This window comes from Poecilia latipinna, unplaced genomic scaffold (genome assembly GCF_001443285.1).
Source record: "Poecilia latipinna isolate Pla-1442-1.1 unplaced genomic scaffold, P_latipinna-1.0 Scaffold764, whole genome shotgun sequence".
Lineage (NCBI taxonomy): Eukaryota > Metazoa > Chordata > Actinopteri > Cyprinodontiformes > Poeciliidae > Poecilia > Poecilia latipinna.
The window spans coordinates 138,022-162,630 of NW_015113380.1; the positions used below are offsets into that span (position 1 = coordinate 138,022).

At 38.7% G+C, this 24,609-nt stretch overlaps 1 protein-coding gene across 2 annotated transcripts in view; it reads right to left on the bottom strand.

The window, feature by feature from the left end:
* Positions 1–24,609, bottom strand: part of ttyh2 (tweety family member 2) — a 66,544-nt gene that overhangs the window by 19,203 nt on the left and 22,732 nt on the right. For both annotated transcript variants that reach the window (XM_015046108.1, XM_015046109.1), the window contains exons 2-5: positions 21,289–21,461; positions 15,194–15,305; positions 8,096–8,316; positions 3,042–3,137 (exon numbers count right to left, since the gene is read on the bottom strand). In XM_015046108.1, coding sequence (XP_014901594.1) covers positions 3,042–3,137; positions 8,096–8,316; positions 15,194–15,305; positions 21,289–21,461 — 602 coding nt within the window. The remainder of the gene's footprint in view (positions 1–3,041; positions 3,138–8,095; positions 8,317–15,193; positions 15,306–21,288; positions 21,462–24,609) is intronic.

Here is a 24,609-nt window from a genome sequence, read left to right on the forward strand (position 1 = left end):
AAAATTTTTTTTAGAGAAAAAATGGATATAGCCCTCCAGAGGAAAAAAAAAAAAAAATTTATATATATATATATATATATATATATATATATATATATAATTTTTTTTTCTCTAAAAAAAATATGGAGTAGCCTATTCAAGTTGTCTCTAAAATAAACGTCCATTTATGTTTCAAAAGTTGCATTTTTCACCAATTCCAAATGTGTGAATATTTAAAGTTGTGGCAAAATGAAGAATATCGTAGCTTTCATGTAGCTAAAAGAACAGTTTTTTTTCTTAACAGTTGTGGTTTGAACATGTTCTCCTTTCCAAAATTACAAAGCCAAAATGGCAATCATAAAGACTACAAAGTACAGAGCATTTTCTTCCGCAAATGCATACACAACCCTAAGTAACCACACCTAAATAAATAAATAAATAAATAAATAAATAAATAAATAAAAAATGCAATTTACAACACAGTATTAAGGTTTCCTTGCAAATGTTGACCTAGTAGCATAGAAGCTCAAACCTTTCAACCAAAACTTCAGCTGGATGGCTAGTAACTTAATGAAAAAGTAACTCTGGACATTTTTCTCCATCAGTTTAACCCTTTAAAGCTGTGGAGAAGTTCAACTTAGGACTAAATTAGAAAAAAAAAAAAATCCTAAGCTTTGGATCTGCACTTACAGCACAATGAAAAATAAGTGTTTTCAGCACATATTCAGCAGATCCTTTCTTTAGAAGCATCTTGATAAGCGCAATTTGTGTTTGGCTTTACAAGTACTATAGTTTATACTAAACAAAGAGATTTTAATAGACATTCAGGACTAAAAGGGTGAGTCACAGGAACAGAGATGCGGACTTAAAATGGTCTGTCTGCTTTGCTTTAGTTCTTGTTGCTTTTAATCAAACTTATAAAGTGCAAGATGGCTCACGGAATGGACACTCAAGTTTACTGACACAGCGCTCGCTTCCCCTGTAAAGCTGTTTATTACTCTTCCCAAAGAGCCTTCCTGCATGTCGTTGATCATAACCAGTCTCACGATTTTCTTCTGCTCAGGGATGCACTTTCGATCCATAAAGTTCAGGTTATAAAATGGGTAAGATATAATTTTACCAACAGGTTTCTTACGCTCTCACATGTTGACATGTCAGTTTTATGTTGCCGTTTAATCATCACTACACGCCTCCAAGAACAGGGCTCAACCTTAAAAAAAAAAAAAAAAAAGAAAAAAAAGATAAAGTTTACAGCAAAGTTTATGGTTGTCCCTCCCTGTTTCACATGTGAGTTTAAAGTCTTGTCAAAGCTGTTATTCTCTATGTCCCAGCAACACCCAGTCAGGCGGTTCAAAGCACCACAAGGAGCTGGTAGACCTCTAGAGTGTAATTTGCCTCCAACCACTTCCACTCCACTGGAGGAGAGCCTCCGCCGGGACGGCAGGCACTCTTGACACTAACTCGCCTCGTGTTTGTGTTGGGGTTAAAGGGTAAAGTGGGAGGAGGGGATAGGGGTCTTTGTGGTTAGCAGGGCAAGTTTACTTCAGCCCACTTTGACTAAAAAAAGACAGAGGAACAGTCAGCCAAATCACTTTAGACCACAATGGATTTACTGTCTTCTTGAAAACGCCTCCTTGACAACAGAATGAACAATAGACGCCAAGAATGAAAATTAAACTTGATATCTAGCGTATAATTCCAGTCAGGGTCAGCCTTAACATGCACAGAGAAGCAATGTGTGTCAGAAATCTATTTGTTTTCCTGTCACTTCTACATGATCAAATCCATTAAATATTCATGCGAAAAACATTTTAAAAGACCAAGCTAAATAATTAATCGTCTACCATATGACACTCCAAACATCTGCCATGTTTGCTTGTGTTGGACATTTTCTAATTCATGTCTAAAGCAGGTCAAGTGTTTAAGTGGAATAACAATTCTCAGGAAGTTGTATTGTAGATAGCATCTAATGGCCCAGCTCCCCATCTCCTCACAGCTCTCCGGCTCAATTTGTAGAGCAAAAGCCACTGAGACGGCAGCACTCTGTGATAGTACAGCCTCCTGCTGGCAGCACTGAAAGGCAAACGGTCAAATAAGACGGGGCAAGCTGAGCCGTGTTTGTACATGGATATGATCCAGGGCTTAGCTGCCTTGTACACAGAATATTTCCCATGGGAAGATATGGAAACCCCACACCCGCTCCTGTGATCTGCCCCAGTTTAAAATGAATCACTGCAAACCTCTTTTTATCTCTTCTTCCTCTGCTGCATATTATATGTAATTAAGCAACTTTATCATGATAGGATTGTGTTTAACTACTACAAAAGATAAGTTTCTTTCTGCCTTTCCTTCTTTCTTTCCATCTAGAGATGCACTGAATGAATATCCTTTCTAAGATCCAGCTACATTAAATGCATTTTCATTAGATTTTTTTTTTCTGCACCACACACTACGTTATAAACATGCAAACTCAATGCAGAAAGACATTGACTGCACTCTGAACCCAGGCCTTTGTTGCTGCGAGACCACAGTGCTAACAGCTCTGCAGCCCAGCAGCCCTCAGGTCTTATTTCAGTTTTTATAGGAAAAACTCTTTTCAAATCATCATTTGTGAAAAAGGAAATGCCCCATAAAGACAACAACTGTTTCGGTATGTTGACCTTCGACTCCCTCAACATAAAACAACAGTAGTTCTCAATCAGGTTGACTTTTTACCGATTATGAAATGTACATTATTATTTAATGTAGCTAAATACAACTGTAGAATCTAAAATTTGTAATAAATTGTTTTCAAAGAAGTTAACTTTGCGTACTGACATTCTAACATTCCAGCAAGTTAAACGTGCATATCATTTACAGCTGAGAATAATTTTCCCTTTTATTTTTTATTTATTTCTGTTTAACTAGTTAGCTAGTCTCACATTTTGCTATGTAGCTTATATAGTGAGCTTTTCATACTGTCCTACTGATTGTGCTTTATTAAAACAGAGAACAATACGCATGACCAAAGCAAAAAGACGGACCATGTAAAAGTAGCAGTTTCACAGTGCATGTAGACTTACGTGGTGAGTAGCCAACGGGACTGCTTGGCCAGGCCCAGACAGGCTAGCAGGCAGATGACCAGGTCCAGGATGAGGAGCAACAGGTAGGTTAGCCATCTTGAGACACAAGCGGAAGAACAAAAATTAAACTGCTGCCAGTGAATGGAAGTCAGTAGGAATATACAATGGGAATTTCTTACAGAGACACTCCAGGTCTTTAAAGGTTATCGTTTCGCCATCCCAAAAAAAAACTATTGTGGTGTGTGTGGCTCAAAATAAAAGCACATTTACAAGAAATAGAGAGTTAAAATGCTAAAACAATGAACAGTAGCCTCTCCTTGAAATGCAAGCTGTTAGCGCTTATCGGTGCTTTGCAGATATACTTGATTTTGCCCTCTGTAGACCACATTGTGTTAAACCTGCATTAAAACTGCTCTACGAATAAAGTTTGATTGATTGATTGTCTATTATCAATCAATCAATAGGGACATATTAAGGGAATCTATGTTCACAAAGGACATCTATAGTATGCATAACTATTTAACAATGACAGCATTAAAAAAAGTTAGCATAGGTATTCAAAGTTGTTAGAATCAGGATTGTGACTAACAAAACAATAACCTTGTGAAACATAAGGAGAGATAAATAGCCGGTTTTAAGAAATATGTGGAATAATAATAAAGTCAGTAAGGTGAATAGGTGGAAATACAAATAAATGGGATAAAATACAACAACCACCTCAAGTTTAACTTTCAGTCATTTCAGGTTTCCATAAAAAGAGCAACAGAAACAGTTATTTGAGCAAATGGATTTCAATTCTTCTTGAGCAGATGTAGAAACCAAAATGTTTTCAAACCACGCAGTTACCCAAGTCTGATTAAACTTTCAAACACAATCTCCCAGAATAATTGCAAAGATACAAAAGAAAGTCCAAACTGGGGGGGGGGAAAACTGACATTTTCTATTGAGTCTGTTGGATAATAAGATGTGGAAGATAAAACAAAGAGGGCATGTGATGTGAATGTGAACATTCACATTAATAGACACGTATTACATAGAAGGGGTTTGAGAACCAGCTTTGTCTTCCTTAGTAAAAACCATCTGTTCTGTGAATAGTAATCAAGTTGCAGATGAACACAACAGAATCTGTCCAGCTGGTTAATTATGAATCCCTTTGAATCCATATGGCTGAATGTTCTGATGGAAAAAAAAACAAGAAAAAAACACTTTTCACTCCTACACTAAGATCTATCAATCTCTCCTACCTGTCAGCAGCTGTTGTCTATTTATTCCCACCAGGGTTTATTTTGCACCACTGATCCTTCTTCAGCACTGTGTTGATATTCTCTTCCATTTCTGACTTACTTCCCACCACCCCGCATTCTCATTACTCAACAAAACCTCAGATTTTCTCATGTACATCTTTTTTTTATTTATTCCTCCCCCTCTCTGTTTAATCTTTTGCCCCATCTCCATGTTTTCCCAGCCTCCCCTTTCTTTCTCAGCCTTTCATTTCTCCCTCACCTCCACCTTTCCACTGCTTTGCCCTTGTCTAATCTTTTCCTTCACTGACAGCGTGAAGCATGAGAAGCTGATGCATCGACATGGGAGGCACTGCGGTGCCACCGTGTTTGCCTCTGTCATCCTTAATCCAATTAGTCAGACTGGGGAAAGCGCAGATACACGAGGGGGTGGAGAGAGTTCATGTAAGCATCACAAAAAAGTGTTTTCTAAGGAACTTTTGGTTAGAGGGAGGAAAATGTGAAAGCTTTATTACAAAAGGTTGCAAACAAAAAAGTTTTGTCCTGTTACAACCAAAATGTTTATGCATTTTCAAGGGTTTTTATTGATAGGTAGCCCCTAAATATGTAGAATCCAGTTCAGCCAAATGCCTTAAGGCGGTGGTCTCAAACTGCAATCCTCAATCCTGGAACTTTTAGATGTTTGCCTGGTCCTGGACACTTGAATTAAATGGCTAAACTGCCTCAAGAGCATCCACTCAGGTTCTACAGAGTTCTGCTAATGAGCTAATACTGGAGCCAGGTTTGCTGAAGCAGAGTGAAATCTAAAAGTTGCAAGACACCGGCCCTTGAGGACTGGAGTTTGAGACCATTCTTTAAATGTGTAGCGCAAGGAAAGACAAACTCCTGTAGGTTGCACAAAGTATTGATTCAGGAGGGCTTAACATAAATGAAAACCATACTTTAAGATCTTTATTTGCATCAACCCCCTTTCACTTTATCAATCAATCAATCAAATTTTATTTGTATAGCATATTTCAGCAGCAAGGCATTTCAAAGTGCTTCACATAATTAAAATAAAAACAGCATGTGACATTGAAAAAAACAGTGAGAAAGAGAAAGATATATTGATAGGTAGCCCTATGAACATGACCAGCTTTACATTGGTCCAACATATAAAGTCCCAATAAAATACATAAAAGTTTATGATTGTAACATCATAAAACGTGAAAAAGTTCAGTGGATTCGAAGAATTTTACACCAGCGCTGTAAGGCGATCTAAATTGTTTCGAAGCATTATGAATCGATTTCTGGAAATGCTGCAGCTCGGTACCAGTGCGTCCAGCTACACATTCCTGTAAACACGTAAAACCTTCCAGGAACTATTTATCTGGATGAAGTGTTAAAAACAAGCCTAATGAAAGCTGTAGTATCAGCCCGCCAATATAACCCACTCTATTAGCATGGGACTACTTTATCTGCAAAGCAGAGGAGTCACCTTACAGATCAATACAAACATACAGCATGTCTGTAAATGCTGAAAAGCCACTGGACCTGTGACTAAAAATGCTCTAATCTGACCCGGCATTAAAATATGACTGGGAGGAAGTTGGGATCTCCATCCCAGACATGTACTGTACTGCCATGTATCCAGATATGAAAGCAGTGCTGCTCTGTGTACAACAAACAAAACTGAGCTGAAAAGTGAATGCTGGGCTTGCACTCAATGAATGAATTGAACGAACGAACGACAAACAAACGGACAGACGGACGAGCAATGGATGGACCAATCGATGATTGTTTCTAATTACTGACCCTACAGGTTAAAAGTGGGGTTGCAAAGTATTCTGCCATGCTGATGACAACACACTTATTTTATTGTGATTTGACAAGTATGTTGTCAAAACCACTAAAATCACAAAGTTTTTTGAAAGTAAAACGACCCGTCAAGATGGAGCTGATGGAACACAATAGAAGAATGAAGAGAATCAGAACAGGGAGAATATTTAAGAACTACAGGTCCATGACCTGTAGAGATAACGAAAAGGTAATAGCAGCTGCTTTCCTCAGTGTATAGAACAAACCTTCTACTTAACCTACTTCTTAAAATTCTTCAGCCTACATCATGTTGTCACATAGTTCCTGTTTGAGTTATTTTATTATTCTTTTTTTGGCTCTAGTGACCGCTTTTATTTGAAAGTGCTCAGACAGGAAAGCAGGGTATTGAGAGAGAGGGAAGAGATGTGGCAAAGGTCATCAGGCCGGGAATCGAACCTGCGACAGCCGCGATGAGGACTAAGGCCTCCTCATGTGGGTTGTGCTCATCCCCTGCACCACCACCTATATATGATTCTTAAGTTCCGGCAGTATTCAAGCCTGGATGCAATTAGTTAGGATGCCTTTTGTTTTTAACCTGAAAAAAAAAAATCATTTTAAAACTGCTTTTTAAATTTACTCAAACTTTTGTAATTTGATATTAAAATTAGATGGACTAAAATGTGTAAGTGTGACAAAAAGCAATAACACAAGATATGTGCAAGGGTCTGAGTAATATTGAACTATTGTAAGATAGTCACATTCTATGATGGGGTTCAGATATTCTGAAAACTGAAAAAAAAAAAAAAAAAAATTGACATTTATGTTACTATTGGTTCATTTTTGGAATTTATTGAGCCTTTTTTTTTTAAGGCTGAATGACTCATAAGAGTTAAGTGCACTTACACAGATAAACAATATTTTGGCTGATATTCAGTGAAAAATTGCAAAAAAAACCCCTAAAATAAAAATCAATAAATAAAAAAAAACATTGAAAGGTGTTCGGAAATCCTGAAAAAAAGATCCCAACAAAGACTGTTTCTTAGTTTTTAGTTAATATTTTTGACTGATGTCAGAATGGCCAATAATCTCAAATAATTAAAAGAGTTCCACACATTGCGCTTGGTAAGTTAGCTTCCATGTTAGAGCCACTTTTTAAATAAGTGGGTGATGCAGCCATGTAAAATCATGTATTATGCAATACAAAGCGATATATCCAGGTCGTGGCATGCTGGATTTCACTCCCAACCCATAAATTAGGTATATCATTTGTGTGGTTGAATTGCTCAGGGACTGCATCTATAAAAAATAAACTTGATATCATATGGTGGAGCATATTTGCTTCTCTAAGAACCAAAGGACTATATCTAGATTTAATGTTCATAAACACGTAATGCTTCATTCCTGGTCTGCGGGGAGTTTGACTCGTGCTTGGAAGTCTCCTCACATAAATTCCTCACAGCTCACCTAGCATGGACATCAGAGTATGAAGATGCAGCTCACTCCCTGGACACAAATAGCTGCATCCTGAAACCATTCTGTAATGGGCCTGCATTTTCAAAATGCATGCTCAACTTTTGCCCTCTGCATAAATTTGCCTATACAACAACTTTGTGCAATATTCATGGATAGAGTCAGAATTTTAAATCTGAAGGAAGATGCACTTTCTCTCGGGTGTGAAAAGGTGACATTTTATCATATATATAGCGCCTTGCCATGATAAACATAAAAAGGGTTTTCACATTTTATCTTAGAACTAGCAAATGTTAATGTATCTTATCAGGATTTTATGTGATAAAGCAACACAAAGCAAAGAAGAACTAAAAAGCAAGTGTTGAAAATCACGTATCACTCTCCCTCCAGTTTACAATTCTTCCACTGCTTAGTTTTAGTAAATTGCATAAGGTTCCAAGAAAATACCTAAATGCAGAAAATGTCGCGGGGTATGAAAACAATTGCAAGCCACTGTAACACCCTCCACCCAATGAGTCAGACATGTATTTTTGGCTTCGTCTTCACCTGTAGTACTCTATATTTGCAGTCTGATCGGCGATGGTCGCCAGGTCCACTTTGGCCTCGTCCCAGTCGGGCAGCCCCAGCAGCTGTTTGATCACGTTGTCCGCCATCTGCTGCATGAACTGAAGGGTCTGCACGTAGTCACCCCTTGTGGCAAAGATCTCATCCAGCCTTGCTAGGTGCTGGTGGAGGCCAGTCCTCATGTTGCCCATTGTGCCCGTTACCTAGAGAGAAAAGGAGCAAAAAAAAAAAAAATTGCTGAACAAAATAGATTATTTAGGAAGATTGAATCCTAAACCATAAAAACTCAAAGCTCTAATAGTTTTATTTCTTGCTCTTACTGAACTGATCTGCTGTTCATTGTTCCCTTGCAGAGAGGACAAAAGTCTAAATATAGATTTTTCTGTTGCTTGTAGCAGTGCACTCAGCCACCCGATGAATAGCTGCTCCAGTGGGGTCATTTCCTAGTTACAGATGGAAGACCCTTAAGGATAAAACTATGTGTTTGAGCAGGGCTTTTTTTTTTTTTTTTTTTTTTTCCAGGCCACTGTGATGCCTCAGAGCGTATTTTTAATTTCAATCGCCGCAATAAAAATTAACATCAAAATAAATAGCTACGTATTAATGTGCTCTTTGGCATATGTACGCTTCTGCAAAATTTTACAGCATCTCAGAGAACATCAAATGGAAACATAATTTTACCACATCTAATGTACTTTTAAGCTGTGGGAAACATTTCTTGAAGTTTATAAGAGATGCTGGGGGCGCAAGCTGCCATTTATTATTGACTACTTCCTTCAGCCTGGGAAATATTGAAAAAGGATAAAGGCAGAGTGATCTTAAAAATGAGATGGTTCTGTGTTAAAAGTGTGGACGAGACCGAAGGGAAGGCACAGTGTGGGAGAGATGCAACACCAAGCGTAGGAGTCTATTTTAAATAAACACCTTTTAGAGAGTTTAGAGGTGAAATAGTGGTTTTGATGTTTTTGCAATCAAACATTTAAAAAAAAATAAATTATTGTTACAAAGCCATTTGTTTTGTTTATTTATTTAAGCCCGTAATAGTACAGCATCTGATTAATTCGATGAGGTGAAAGAATGATCTTCTAAGTCAACTGACAACAAAAGCTCAGGCATTTAATGTGATGAATTACACTATTGTAATCCGTTGCCAAGGACATCATTATCCCACATATGGGTGTAAACATATTCTCTGCGAATGCTACCCATCAATTTGGTATTTAATTGCTATACGTTTTTGCTCAGGGGGAGAAGCTGCTTGTAGAGAAATAGCAGTCACTGAGACATCCTGCTATTTGATAATTAAAAAGGGTAATGCATGCCCCCATTCAGCTCGAGGTGCCAACACATATTGTTTTTGTGTTTGTCGGGGACATTGTTTGCTGGAGCTGAAACGAGGACAGGTTGGTCGGAAGTAATTAACTGGGTTTGTCTTCGACATAAACCACGCTTTATAAAAATAAAAACAAAAACCAAAAGAAAAACTGAAGCTTAAAATAAAGAGGAAGGAAACCAGCCGGCTGGCTTCACAAATACTTATTGGTGAATGTCATTTTAAGAGACCAAAAGAACAATGTCAGATGTTTGGTCAGATGTTTGGTCAGGGGTGAAGAAGATCACACCCTTCAAGCGAAAGGAGGATCAGATACTTGGGATTCTGGACAGAGCTCATGAACTGAACACAGTCTTTCACAGTTTAGTTCAGGAACAAGCTAATCGCCCTCCTCTCCCGCTGCCCCCCAGCGAAACAGACGTCCCACCCTCCTCTGAACCCTCAGCTTTCCTGTCAAACATCAGATGTTTCATCTTCCACCTCAGACTTATCTGCTTTGACAAATTGATCTTCAATGCAACCAGGAGATGTTGCTCCCTTTGAATCCCCTTCCAACTTTTCTGGATCTATAAGTGAGGTGAAGAGACAACAGGGGAGACTGAACCTTGAACAAGGCTCCAGGTCCAGACGGTGTCAGTCCCAGGGTCCTGAAGGACTGTGAGATTCTGCAGCACCTCCTCAACCTTAGCTTGACCCAAGAGAAGGTTCCATTTTTGTGGAGGGCATCCTGCCTTGTTCTGATATCAAGAAAACTCACCCTTTGAGTTTTCTTCCGCGATCTTCTTGTATCTGTGATCTTTCAGCAAGATCACGGATACAAGAAGCTGACGTGTTTTTTCCGCAGGATATCTGGGGTCTCAAGAGGGTTAGAAGCTCGGTCACGACCCACTGAGAGGAAGCCTAGAGAAAGCCCCAGGACACGTTGGAGGGACTATGTTTCTCAGCTGGCCCCAGAGGAGCGAGCCCAAGTGGCTGGAACCAGCATAAGTATAGCCACTGCTTATGCTGGTTCCCCCCACAACCCAAACCCAAATATTCTTTTCCTTTCGGCTTTTTCCCTTTAGGGGTCGCCACAGTGAGTCATCAGTCTCCACGTAACCCTATGGAGATATAAACCCAACTCCAAATGAACCAGATGAATGGATGGATGAAGAAAATTTGCTCAAATAAAACACAGTGGTGTGACTGATGGCTTTGCCACTGTGACAGTTTCTAATTCTTCCCTCCATGTAGGCTAATGTTAAGCCAAGATGTGATGCAGTTCAACAGGAAATCAATTTTCGTATCAAACATTTATTTTTCTGCTTCCATTTCATCCTTTGACCACTGAACGAATAAATAACAAGACAATCCAAAGTGCAGCTGCTATATTCAAGGTTGTAGTGTTTTGTAGTTTATTTGATCATTCCCAGGTACTTTTCCCCTTGCAGATCGGGGAGATGAAAATTGCAGATGCAGAAATGTAGGCATGTATCTGATCCTTGCTGCTTGTGTGAGAATGAGAATTTTTATCTGAAACCCTTAGGGAACTAGCCAATCCAACTAATCTCTACTCTCTGTCTGGGTCTAATCCTCACTGTGTAAGTGATGTGCACCGATCTTAAAGATAGGATTCTTAGCCGCGTCTCACTCTGATGTTTATAGGCCACAGAGAAGTCCTCTTTTCCCGTCATATTTTCTACGCAAACATTTTGCAGTTTAGTTTAAGGCTTTTTTTTTTTTTTTTTACTGGAGGATGCTCATTTGCCAGAGGGAGAAAAAGACCAAGATGACAAAACTTGGATAAATGACACATTACCTCAGGCTGGAAAACAAAAAAGTGTATTTCAACATTATGAATTCTGATATTGGCTTAAGGTCATTTGAGAAAGATTGATAAATGGGTTGTATTTAAAGTTTTGCTTTTCACATGGAGTCATTGTGTCACATTTATTCCCTAATATGTGATAAAATGTTGTTTTGTGTAAAAACCATACCTTAAGAATGTACTTCCTTTGACATAAATCTGATAGGCAAATGTGGACACAGGATTTTTCGACACCATGTTTAAGGCTAAAATCACATTTGTACATAAGGTCAAATGTTGGACAAACTAATGATGAACAAACTCTTGTTACTAAAGCCAAAGAAAAGACATGATAAAGTGTAACGAGCAATACAATTCAATGAGACATTTGAACTGAAACTAGATTTTTTAAAATATTTCTTTTTCCTCTCAGCGTCACCGAATCTGAAATTGAGAAGCAGCTTGATACTTCTCTTCAGCTTTAATTTATTGTGTTGGCTTTACTGCCAAGCTTCCTCGTTTAATAGTGAATGTGGGAGTTGGAGCATGAAATGGAACATGGGTTGGAAGTGCTCGGGCAGCTTAGTCCCATATGAAGATGGACCAGTCTCAATGGCTTGCAGTGCATCTTTCTAAAAATCTCTGTTTCTATTTTTGCCCGAAACTTAACGGCGAGAGAGTTTTAGAAGTCGTTTCTCAATTAGCACAACAGGTGGTTAGGGCTTGTTGAGGAAAAACTAGTATGCTTAAAGTCAATTGCTTTTTTAGTTTTCCCAAGTGACGTTTCTGTGTAAAAAAAAATTACCAGAATTTGTCGTACGTGATTTATGAGCTTTATAACACCATTGCCCACTGTAAAACAATTTTCTTACACCATTTCATGTAATAACACATAGTTCATAAATGCACATCTATCATATATTGTGCATTTCTGCAGAAGACACTGGGACACATTTATAAAAAATATATATATTTGGGTGTCCATACATCTTAGGTGTGTTTAACGAAACAGTGTATCCACTGAACAGAATCGGGTCTTAAAAATAAACATCTGGAAACAATTATTTTAAATCCATCCCACTATTTATGTACTTAAACTACACAAAATAGAAAGAGGATGCAGTTACACTTATTGAAAAATAAGGTCAGGCAAAAATATGAGCGGCTCGGTTTAGCTTTACTCTAGGTTTTGAACATAGGTATGTCCAAGATGTCCCTCAGCTTAGAAAAAAAGCTTAGATTCACTAGTTCGGAATTCTGTTTTATAAAGATCTATTTATATGGAACATATAAAGCTGAAAGCTGAAAACCCAATATTTTTAAACCAAAATATTTAACCCAAATATTTTTTTTTTTAGTCCTGAATTCAAAAAGAGGAGTTATCCTCCCACTATGGGTCACATATAAAAAAGCTGCACCTTGTGGTACAGTTCATTTAGCTAGAGTCAAGGTGGTGACATAAGCAGGAAAAATACATTGCAGGCTGAGCCGTATATCAAAGCCAAGGCTGTAGGTAATTATAGCAGACCTCCAGTTAGCACCTTGAAAATGCAGTTTCACCCTCCTCTCTATACTGACTGGCTCTGTCTTTACTTTGTCAATGGTCGATCGTCCACGATGGACAAGGGAAAGTTTGATCTATTGAGCAAGACATGTCTTTTAACCCTAACAAATATATAAACTCTATTTTATGAAAATGAAACAAAAAAAAAACAAAAAAAAAAAAAAAAACAGTGTGAAGTAATGCACATTCAGAATTGTGCAGAAGGCGAACATCTAGTTCGTGTTTGCATTCCGGCTAAATGTTCAGTGAATGACCCAGACGTCAACCCGGTCCACTGGGCGATTACTTACACCCATCTTCGAACAAAAGAGTTATTATGAACTCCTTTAATGTCACATCAATCCTGTAACAGTGAATAGAAAGCATCCTGACTTTTTCCAGATCTAACATTCCTGTTTAAGATGATGTAAGCCGGGGATTTCTTTAAATCACACTCTCAGCTAGACACATGATAAGCATATATTCCAGACCGTAACTAATCGCCGTCTCAACTCAAACAGTCAACAGTCTTTCTTCCTTATTTTGTCCTTCTCTGAGCGAACTCTCTTCTAAACTCTCTTGGAGTTGGGCTAAAAGGCATTTGTGTGGGCCAGAAAGGAGTTTGGAACTCATTGTCGAAAGATTTCAATACCGATTTCAGTTCCCGACTCTGCCAATCAGGCATCCCAGCATTGCTTCTTGTTCTTCCAAATCAAAGGGCTTTGTCTCCTGGGATCATGGTTGATTAGGTGGGGGGAGACCGGGAGCTGTGTGCGGCACACTGGGCTCTTTGTCCGGCTCAAGAATTAGACTCCTTAACAGTCTATAGCTGCATGCAACAAACTCACTCATGCACACACACACTGCACTAAGCTCTTATGTGTGCAAGTGAAAAATAAAGGCCTCTGTGGCCTTTAATGTGTTTGCACAAGTTCACAAATCCCAAATAGTCTATGTGGGTAATGATTATCGTGTCTCGCTTAAGTGGCACTGAGGATAAAATGGGGGAAGAGTCTAGAAATTTCAATGGCGATATTCACTATCAATGGATGCAATTTGGAGATGCAAAGAGATCCATGCCTCTGTCTAATGCAAGCTTAGGATGCAGTCATATGAAAAAAAAAAAAAATAAGTGGGGTAAATCAGTGGCTTCTCCTAGTTAATGCCCACAAAATGGGAACTAATCCCAAAGGCCTCAGCTCAACTTGTCGAACATGTTTTCAGTTTTAATTTTTTATGAATAGTCAGGAAGATGGGGATGAAACTCTAATAAAAATCTCAGTTCACTTTCCCTCACCAGTGCAGTTAAATGTCCTAACATGACACAAAATAGGTACAAAGTAAGAGTGCTGTGGACTCTTCACTCTCGCTGCAAAGTGTTTACTACCAAGGCCGCTTTGAGTCGTAGCACTGAGTAGCTCTCACAGAAGCACATTAATCTCCATTAACACAGATGGAGACTTAATCCCTGCTCTTCGACAGCCAGAGGGCCCAGGGTCAATGCCTGGGAAGACACTTTTGCAGAATAGTTGCTGGTAATAGACTACCAAAAGAAGGAAAGCACGATTAAAGTTACTTTCCCTCACCCACTAAACAGAATAATTAGCAAAAGTTTTCAGACCCTCAATGCAAACTTCTACTTGTTTTCAATAGAAGTTGAAATCAAGAAGAAATCAATTAGACACTGATTTCTCTGTGACAAATCAGTGTCTAATTCTTAGGTGGATAAAACGAAATACATGGTTCTGTGTATGCATGTGTGTGCCAACTGTAGAATGCATCGTGATCCCAAAGTATTTGAACTGGATTCATTTAATAAACATAAAAAAAAAAAAAATCATACTTCCTATTTATGTTTTTACCACATGATACTTTATTCTCCAGACAATAGAAGACGGTTCTAAGAGCCGTTTAGTCACAGCTCAGAAGACCTTATATTACAAATATAGATTTTAGCCATATTTTGTGGGAAAATATTTCTTAGTCAAAAGCTGATTCGACTGGGATAGGAAATTTTGAAGCTGTAACCTTCATTTAGACATCTGAGGGATGGCTGGGTAAAAATAGCATCATGTGCGCACAAGACAAACAGGAGTGAGTGCAACGCTTTGTTTTCCACTGAGGCTACAGTGGCCGGAGGAGAGCTTTTTGTGTGTTGACAGGCTGTCAATTTTCGCACAGTAAATCAAAGCTATAAAAAAAAAAAAAACACCAGAAAACACTTAAATACATAGTAAGTCGAGTCTTTTGAGATTTCATCCTTGCTCAGGCGTTTGTGCTGAAAGTGTGTCTGAACGATTCAAAACTACCTCCACTGCAGTTTAAAACTACTCAAGCGTTTTCTGTCTATTCTGGCTCCGTTGTGAGGCAATTTAAGCTATTTGTTGTGTGGTAGAAGCGATTTGGTGTCGAACTTACCAGGCTGTCTACACCACCCAGGGTGTGGTTAGCATTGTACAGGGAGTAGGTCAGCTGATAAACGCCATCATTGGTCTCACTGTTGCCATAGAAACCCACACCCACAGAGATGCTGCAGTGAAAAGAGGGGAAGGACAGGTAAATCTTTGATGAGTTAATGAGTTGAGCAGAGTTCTACAGTTGCTGATGTCTTCTATATCCACAGGGCTGTTGCCTTAAAGTCAGAAGGTCATGGTTACAATTCCTGGTCTGGGGTCTTCTGCAAGGACTTTGATGTCCAGTTAGTCCATCTTCCTCCCAGTACCATTCATGTTATGTTAACTGGCCTGTCTAAATTCCCTTGGGTGTATGTGCGGGTGTGTGCAATACCTGAACAGAGCACAGATATTGCCCAGTGATGGACCTTAAGAATATTTTTTTATTTGTTCTACCAACAAAAATCTACTCATTTACTGACAGCTTTCAAGAAAATATCATACAAATGTTAACCATTATGTAATGCATTTCATTTAAGACCTACAGAAATGTGAATGCTGTTAACAATACCCTCTAATCCCAAAATGACACAATTTGTTTGCATGATTTTAAACCACGTCAGCAGGCGCAACAATCCATAGATCGGATTTGTTCAGCTGGAGCGCAGGAAAAGATAATTCTTAGTGGGGGGGAAAAAAAAAAAAAAACACTCCCAGGGCTTTGAAATTTTTTTATGTGTGACAGAGGTTTTGGATCTACTACCTTACCTTGACACAACAGAACTCATCTTGTAGAAATTCATAATTGTCCCAAGTGGGAACATGCTCCAGATAGAGGCCAAGATTGGGTCAGGTCAGCACTAAAGGGAGAACCTTAGGTAAGCCTTCTGAACACTTAGACTCAGTGTAAAAATCACCTGAAGCCACTGATCCTGCAGAATTTATAATAATGGTACTGTAAGCTACTTTTGGATTAAGCAGAAAGACAGCAGCTATTTTCTTAATTACTGCGGCAGACACATTGCCTCATTAACTGACCTCCTGCAGATAAACCACCCAATTTGAAGGTTTTGTCCAAACTATTAGGGAAATAAGTAGGAAAAATAGCAAACCGACAAACACAGATTGTAGGGATTACTGACACACACCAAGTTGATCTTACTGCAATCAACTTGTGATTTTTATGTTCTAAAATAATCCTATTCACTACGACAAACGCACAGTCAGTGCTTTGAGGTGCGGACTTTACTAATGATAATCATAAAAAAATATGTATTCATGAACGATCTTGTCATGTAAAGGTTTAGAACATTTAAGAGAGCTTTGTAAAAGTCTGTTAAATTCCAGCACAAGCTCACTAGATCACACAGATCAGGTGATCACTGGAGCCCAACAGCAGTCATGGAGTGGTGGAGAGCACGGAAAGATACATGAAAAGCAGCATTCAATATTACTTTATGAACTCTTCCGCAGTTAAAACATCAATACACCGTTGTTTCAAAATGAAAATATTAGTTTTCTCTTCTTGCATTATTTGAAAATGTTTAAATATAGATTAGAATAGAATAGAATGTACTTTATATTTCCTCAAGGGAAAATTGCTTATCTGTTGACAAGCTGCTCCATCCAAGGTGTTCACTATGAGTAAATACTAGAGGTGCAAGCGGTTGTAGTTTTCTGGCCGATAGTTTGAATATGAAATGCTGCTGAGTCATGCAAGAAATGTAAACAACAACAAATATAGCGTTTATCTTCTGCCAACAATAAACACTACTGCAACTGAACATGAAAATCAGACCCACCAAGTGAAGCTCACACAACATTATGCATTTTATGTGTAATTTTATGACATGAAATGACAGGAAAATGCACTGAAGTCTGTACTACAATGTGATAAAGTACTTTAGCAAGGCACACTACAGGCCTCTCTCTGACCTTGTCAACTGTCAGCCAAACTCATGCAGTAGCACGAGGAGTTAGGGGTGTGTGAGGCGCCAAAGGACACATTGTGAGTACTTAGGGTTTTTTCTTTTAACTATAAAAGAACAAATGTGAAAGCTGCATTTGGACGAGTCTTCAATGTAATCAGTCTTCAAATGTGCCATTGAAGGATGCGGCTATTGTAGTGTGACATATTTTTATAACTGAATGGGAAATAAAATACCAGTAATTGTTTATATTTACGAAAGGTAAAATTTCAGAGGTGAACAGATACTGATATCCAGATACTGTTTATCTCAACATATCATTGGAAAATAGCTGCCATCAAGTAAATAAAGGCTAAAAAGAGAGGAGCCATCTGGACTAACAGGATTTACATGAAGACAATTTCTGTCAAGCTTGGTGTCCAGTACAATTGGCAGCAACATCCATCAGGGGCTGCCTCTAATTGAAAGAGTTGGGATTTCGATGAAGGACTGTCGAGTCCCAACATCCTTGGTCTCAGACTTTAATTACTGTAATTTGTAAAATTAAGTCTTGCCAAGAAAACGCCTTTTAAATAACAATAAATAGTAATCGAAGTTTCTAACTGTAAAAGAAGAGCGAGGGCAACTTTTTATAGCCACATTGTGTAATAGTTGTGAAACAGATAAAGATTTCTAACCGAGACCAGATTTAAAACAATTTACTGATGCAACCTCAATCACGAGGTTGTTCACTGGTTCTTGATGCCAACGCGCGGCGATTAGATTCAAACATCAACACTCTTTCAGTAAAATCCTCAAAAATCCTCCGTCTGCGGAGAGGACATGGTGATTAAGGTGGAGACCTCTGCGGTTTTTAATAATGATTGCACAACACAAGGTCCCTCAACCAAGACAGATGCGGCGTTCCCGTTTTAATCAAGTTATCGAGATCTGCATCAGATTCCAGTGGGTTCGTTTTTAATTATTGCTGACAATGTGATCAATCAAATTCAGGTTTGGAGGTGCAGAGACATGCATTCTTTTTCACTACAAGACAAACGCGCCAAAGAAACTATCCTAAACCCCCTGAGGAAAAGCAATATGCACATTTGAAAAAGGAGCTACAAGGAATCGTTGCTTAAATGTGGAGCTTATCTCAGCCCTACAGAGCTTCACAGTGAGCTTTGCCTCTTTGTTTTAGCTACCCCACCTTGGTTTAATGTTTTGGCCTGTTGTTTCATTGTCTATTTATTTTAGCTGCCTTCGACTGTGGTTTTTCATAAAAAGTGCTTAAATTCTTCAGCAAGACATCTGGCACCCAGGAAGGGAAAGATGCTACAAAGCAGTAGAGGATTTGTTTATACCTTTTTTTCCCCATGAGCATTATCATCAATAACTTTGATCAGTAGAGGTTAAATTTAACCATGGTAGGCAATATTACCCAATCAGGCGAGTTCTGACGTATTTGTGTTACAATGGATTTGATCAATTTTCAGATTTTTTTTTTTTCAAAACCATGTATTAATTTTCTTGAAATTCCCAAAATGCACCATTTTCTTTAGTTCTGTAATATAAAATCCCAAAGAACGACATTAAAGTGTTCTGTAGTAATTCAAGAACACAGGAAAACATTCATAGTTTGACAAACAACCCGGTTCTTTCAACACAATCTGACAACAAGGGGCAATGAATTAAGACTACAAGTCAATAACATGCATTTTGGCTCCAAGCAACTTATTTTGTCCTGATTTACTCTGGGGTTTGATTTTACTCTTCTTATTTAGATTTTTAGAATACGCATCTCTGAATAGTAGGAGAGTGACACCTTTAGGACACTTTAAGTAACAAACAGAAATAAATGAAATGCACATGTTGAAAGCTTGTTTACTTGGCATGAGCTGCAGCCACTATGAAATCGTTAAAGGCAGAAATCACTGAAAAAAAAAATGTTATCACTAAAGTAAGTGTATTAATAGTGTTTTTATACAAATATATATCAAACAATTATGTCTGGGTGGTCTGGATTCTTCATATTCAGTTTGCAAAATATTAAAGAGCATTTTTTTAATACAAACATTTAACTTTACATCGGTAAATATGTAAACCAAAAACAGCGTAATTCCCCTGTGTTTTTCTCTTTAGCCAGCACTGATGAGAGTTTTAGTATATTTTGGACAGCCACAAACCACTGTGTTCATCAATGAGCTTAAAACCCCACAGTGCTCGTAATTCTTGGGTTTTAATTTAATATCTGCAACCAGCTGATGAGTGTGGCTGTCACATGGTTCAGTCCTGGTAATAAATTCAATTATCTACTTTGAGCACTCCCATCTTACCAACAGAGCCGGTCTGCTGATGCTGGTGCTGCATCAGTCCGCGTGTTCCTGAAACTTTATTAACAGCATTAAGGGTAACCTAAACACTAATCTATGCTGCAAACATGAGAACAAAAATCTGAAGTTGGATCCAGTGACCTACTCGACAACGATGTTGGCCATCCTGATTTCCTATTACTTGTTGGGGAAAGTCCAGCTGAGCTATTAGCTGTTTTCACTACGCCCACAGTTTTGATTCTAAATGTCATTTTTCCTTTGAAGTGGAAAATCATCATAATTAACATAAAGCCTTTCAAACATTCATCTCCGTGTAATTAATCAGTATAATGTGTTTCACTCAATGGCAAAGTTCCTAAAATAAATGGGCTTTTTAATAACATTCTAATTTATTGAACAGGTCTGTATACATGCGTGTGTGTACCTGTATCGCATTATGTACATTAGGGCTTATGCTGGTCAGATGTTTTTAGGTGCTGCATTCGTGTAGGTCAGAAAGTGACCGTCAGGTGAGTGGTGCAGTGTTGTTGTTTCTAAGTGCCTTGTGTATAGCGTGCATGTGGAATGGATTTGCAAAGGGGTCAGGTGCATTGTGCTGGTTTAGGGCGCCATGGCGATGATGCACGTTGGGGACGTGGTTGTGTTCGCGTGGGTCAGGTGCGGTGATGGTTTTTGTTCGAATCCTCTGAAAACATCCCGCAGGCATCCCTGGGCTTACACAAACACACACACTTCCTCAGTCTCTCTTTCGTCGCCGCTCACAATAACACCATTGTCTCGCTTGTACTATCCTCTTCATCACATGGAAATACAGCATTTCGAAACCCGCATCAGTGTTCAAACCGTGTGAAAGGATAGCGGCTTATAGTTGGGGAAATTGTGGTGTTTGGAAGAATAAGTATTATTCTGAACTATTTTCATGTTTCATCTCTATCCAGATCTTGAAAGTAGTTTAAATCTCATATTTTTTCAGACAAGATTATCCCTGGTTTCTACAGGATAGATGCATTGAACTTATTGAAATATTTCACTGGCAGCTTAGAGAGACTAAAAAGAAGCTATTACCAGTGTCCATCCATGCATGACAAAGAAAGAATAGTTTGTTGTCTTTATGTTTGCATATGAAATGTGTGTTACTCTTATTGTGTTATGCTCTACACAACATCTTTAAAAAAAAAACCTCAAAGCCTTTTCCTAGACATATTTTACTTGTAGCCTGCACTATTTATTCCATATAATTTAGGAAATAGGTGAAGATTGTCGTTTTGCTGGATGGAAAGTACAAACGTCCACATCCCCACACTACAAACAGTAGGTCAGTTTCTTCTACAACTTTTATTAAAATAAATGGTGAGCAAGCTTGTGGGATGTGCTTCATGCCAAGGAATCACAAGGTTTGATAAAAGACGAATGGAGCCACACTGGAGCCCTGACACCGGAGTCTGTTAATCTGTAAATGCCATGAAACACAAACACATTCTCCCATTCTTTTGTGTATTCTGTGTGACCTTTTTAAAACCAAGTCCTATGAAAATGTTCAAAGAGTAAGGGTTATCAGAGAAATGTTATCTCTCCATTTCTTACAGTTCAAAGAGAACTTGCAGAGGCAGATCAAAGACTGAATTCATCAAAAGGGGAAAAAAAAGAAAAAGGATGCTGACTGCCTTATTGTAGACCTAAATTTTGAGTTTTTGCACAATTAAAAACTGAAAATTAATCATGAGAATAAAGCAAATAAACTGACACAAATAGAAAAACTAGAAATAATAAATGAATGGTGTTTCAGTAAAGCTCACACACAGTGTTTCTTGATGGTGGAGCAAAAGTTCCTGGTGACTGACAGGCAATCGAGAAATGCAAACACACTCAGATTTTCTCACCATGTGATAAGACCTGCAGTCACAGCTGACCAGGTGACGCAGCAGGAATTGGGCTTCTTGGTCTCCTCTTCTTCATCTTTGCGACAGCAGCACAGGAAGCTCAGGTAGACGGCCAAACACAGGAGGTTAAGGCCGAGTCCTGCCGCTGCCACACAGCCCAGGAAAATGAGGGACTATAGGGGACAGAAGAGGAGGAGATTGTTTGCTTTACAATCAAAGGTAAACAGAGAGAGAGTCGTTATGCAATTCAGGGAACCTTTCATGTATTTATTTGAGCAATTTTCCCCAGAGAAATCATACTTTTTGTATGAAATGTCATGATGGACCAACATTACACAGCCATCATATGTACTTATTGCTCACAAAGTCCCAAATATGCATCTAGATATTTCTATACTTAGAGTATTTATGTCTGATTTGAAGCTTACAATGTTTTAGGCGTCAAAAAAGAAGTTTAGCAAAACAGTTCAGTCGTTAATTGTTCTTTAGAAGTTAAAATGGTAAATTTGTTTGTTTGTATAGAACAGCAAGTCATCCGCCGACTAAAATACAAACAAAACTTCACCCTTTTACTTAAAAAAATAATTTTAGTTTCGAGAAGAGCATATGAGGATTAAAAAAAGAAGAGGTGAATTCAAGATCATACTTTAGCAAATAGCACTGTGCTGTTCAACAGCCTAAAAAAAAGAAAAAAGAAAAAAGGTTAACACTGTTTATTTGAACCAGTGCTCTAGGGCTTCAAATGAAACTCTATCTCTCTGCCGAGTTGCTGTCATTATTTAACAATAAACCACATGAAAGCAATAAATTGTGATTATGTCAGTGGCAGTGCTGGCGACAAAGCCACAAGCATTCTGGTTGCCTGTCTCCAGCTGGAAAACAGAAGCCTCCCCTTACTTTCGCTTCTCTCCTCATGTCACCATAAACCCCCATCCCACCTTCTGCGAAACAGTGTAACGACAAAAATAGCAACAAGACTGTAACAGCCTCAAATGAATTCACCATCCATCTGTGAGCAGATGGGCTTCTTCAGGCTCAGGCTTCGTTATTATTTTTTTTAACGCTTCCTCTTCCGTTTCAGCTCGTCTGAAATCCTTGTGATGCTGAGCCATCTGCTCTTTGTCTGTGATGTCATGTCTCCTGCATCCCAAGTGGTGTGATTAGAACGCATGAATAAAAAGAGTCTGCCGGATTATTTCAGATTCTGCGAAGTGGCAGGTAAACCAGCCCCCAAGCCACACTTAGAAATGCCCTCTAAATGCTAAACCCCAAACAGCACGGAAATTAGCGTATTAGCTTGAGACGAAGCTGAATAGAGCAAAAGGGACGCAACATTATGAAATTCTGTATTTACGAGAGGTTTACGCTCCAGTTCAGGTCCTGAACTGAACAACGCCAGGACGGTAAAACATACGCGCAACGTTGTGTTTTTGGTCTCATTTTTACATGACGACATAATTTTGACCAGACAGTAAAAGCAAAGCTCTGATTAACAGGCTCCAGAGTGAAACATTTTAGAAAAGCAATGCCGATCACGCCTAAATAAATCCACAACGAACTCAAGTTCAGGCTGGGTTTTTTTCACCCAAACACAACAACGGCAAACCTCGGTGTTCTTTCCATCTGTGCTTATGTGCCTCTTCAGATTTGTTTTAGCGCGTTAAAGCAAATTATGTTCATTGTGGAACATTTATGCTGCTAAAATGCGTGGATTACATGCGTCAGATCACATGGGCACCTCTGTACAAGCTCATAGCCTGGTAAAAACCATCCTACGCTGTTTGCTTCGTACAGAGAGACTGGGCTCTCGGCTACTGAGAAACAATTGCTTCCTGGAGGTGTGGACTCTGTCGAAGTTTTGAATTTTATCCAGTTGCTAACATTTGCAAAGCGAGAAGTACCAAGTGGAACGAGACGGCCGTTAATCTTAATCCAATATTTTGGAAGTGTGGCCAGCATGGACTGAATGGCTTTGTTCACTTCACCTGCTTCCATTGTTAAAACTACAGGCAGACTGTAAAAGATAAGAAAGCAGAAAAATCAATGTCATCGTTCACAACTTCTCCTTCTGGTTGCCCATTAATCTGGTAGAAAATATATCAGAGAGAAACAGAGAATCAGGGTTAAGAGGAGAAAGCCCAGACTGTGTTGGAAGCAAGAATTTTTTCAAGCAGAGTTCCACGAAGGCAATAGCCAGGCAAGTAAGCTTGCGAAGTTTCATCTCCTCCTTTAGGCTTGATCACCTCCTTTAGACTCAACATAATTTCATTTTCATCTTCACACGGAGCGTTCTCTTTCCACATTTCCGTAAACACATTTTTCTGGGATACACAACCGAAAACGCTTTTGGAAATGTTCTGTAAACAGGGTGTCAGGTAGCTGTCCTGTGGCTATATCTTTAATATGGTAATAAAGGAAAAAGTGGAGATGACTTTTCTGATCAACTTTTAGTGTTGTTAGTTGATTCTTTAGTAGCTTAGAGAATAAAGGGTTTGGAAGATTTTAACAGTTTCCATGCACCATGCAGAATCCCATTAAAAAAAAAAAAAAAAAAACACTATACAAATTACCTTCAGTTGGGTCCCTTTTTCAAGCAGATAGAGAGTGAATGAAGTACTATTCTCAGACAGAGAGGCGGATGACACAGTCTACCAAGGTGAGAGAGAAAAAAACCCCGAAGCTCCTTGTGTCATCATCTGTCTGGGTCTGGATTCGGCTTGGAATGATGAAAGATTAAAGTTTTGAATGACGAAATTTGAAAGCCTAACCTGAGTGTGAGCGAAACGAGCACAGCAAAGTGAGAAAAAGATTTCGGTCTCATGTGGATAATATGATTTTCAGGGAGAGGGAGTTGGGTCGCAGACACTCAGATTATTTGAATAGGGAGAAGAAATAGGTGGGAGGCTGAAAGGTGTCCCTGGTTTTATTACATGCAGGTCTCACACTGAGGAGGAATGACGAGTGAAATGGTGAATTACCCCTGTTTATTTCTATTAGGCACAATGTGATTGGCTTGTTTAAATTACCTTGCTTTTTGCTCATGATTTGTCTGCAGCCACACAGTGCAAAGAGCAGAGGGCAACTGAATAGGAATAAATCTGGCGTCTCATATTTGAGACTCCAGATTAGAAATATAAAGCAAAAGATAAACCAAAAGCCCTGTTTGTGAGTCATGGGTCTTTTTGTCTTGTGAAGTTTGGAGATATAAATCAATTCAAAATCTGTTGGATACTATAATTAACAAGAGTTCTGAAAAAAAAAAAAAAAAAAAAAAAAAACCCACCCAAACCCCTCTTTTTCCCCCAAAAGGATTTAAAAAAA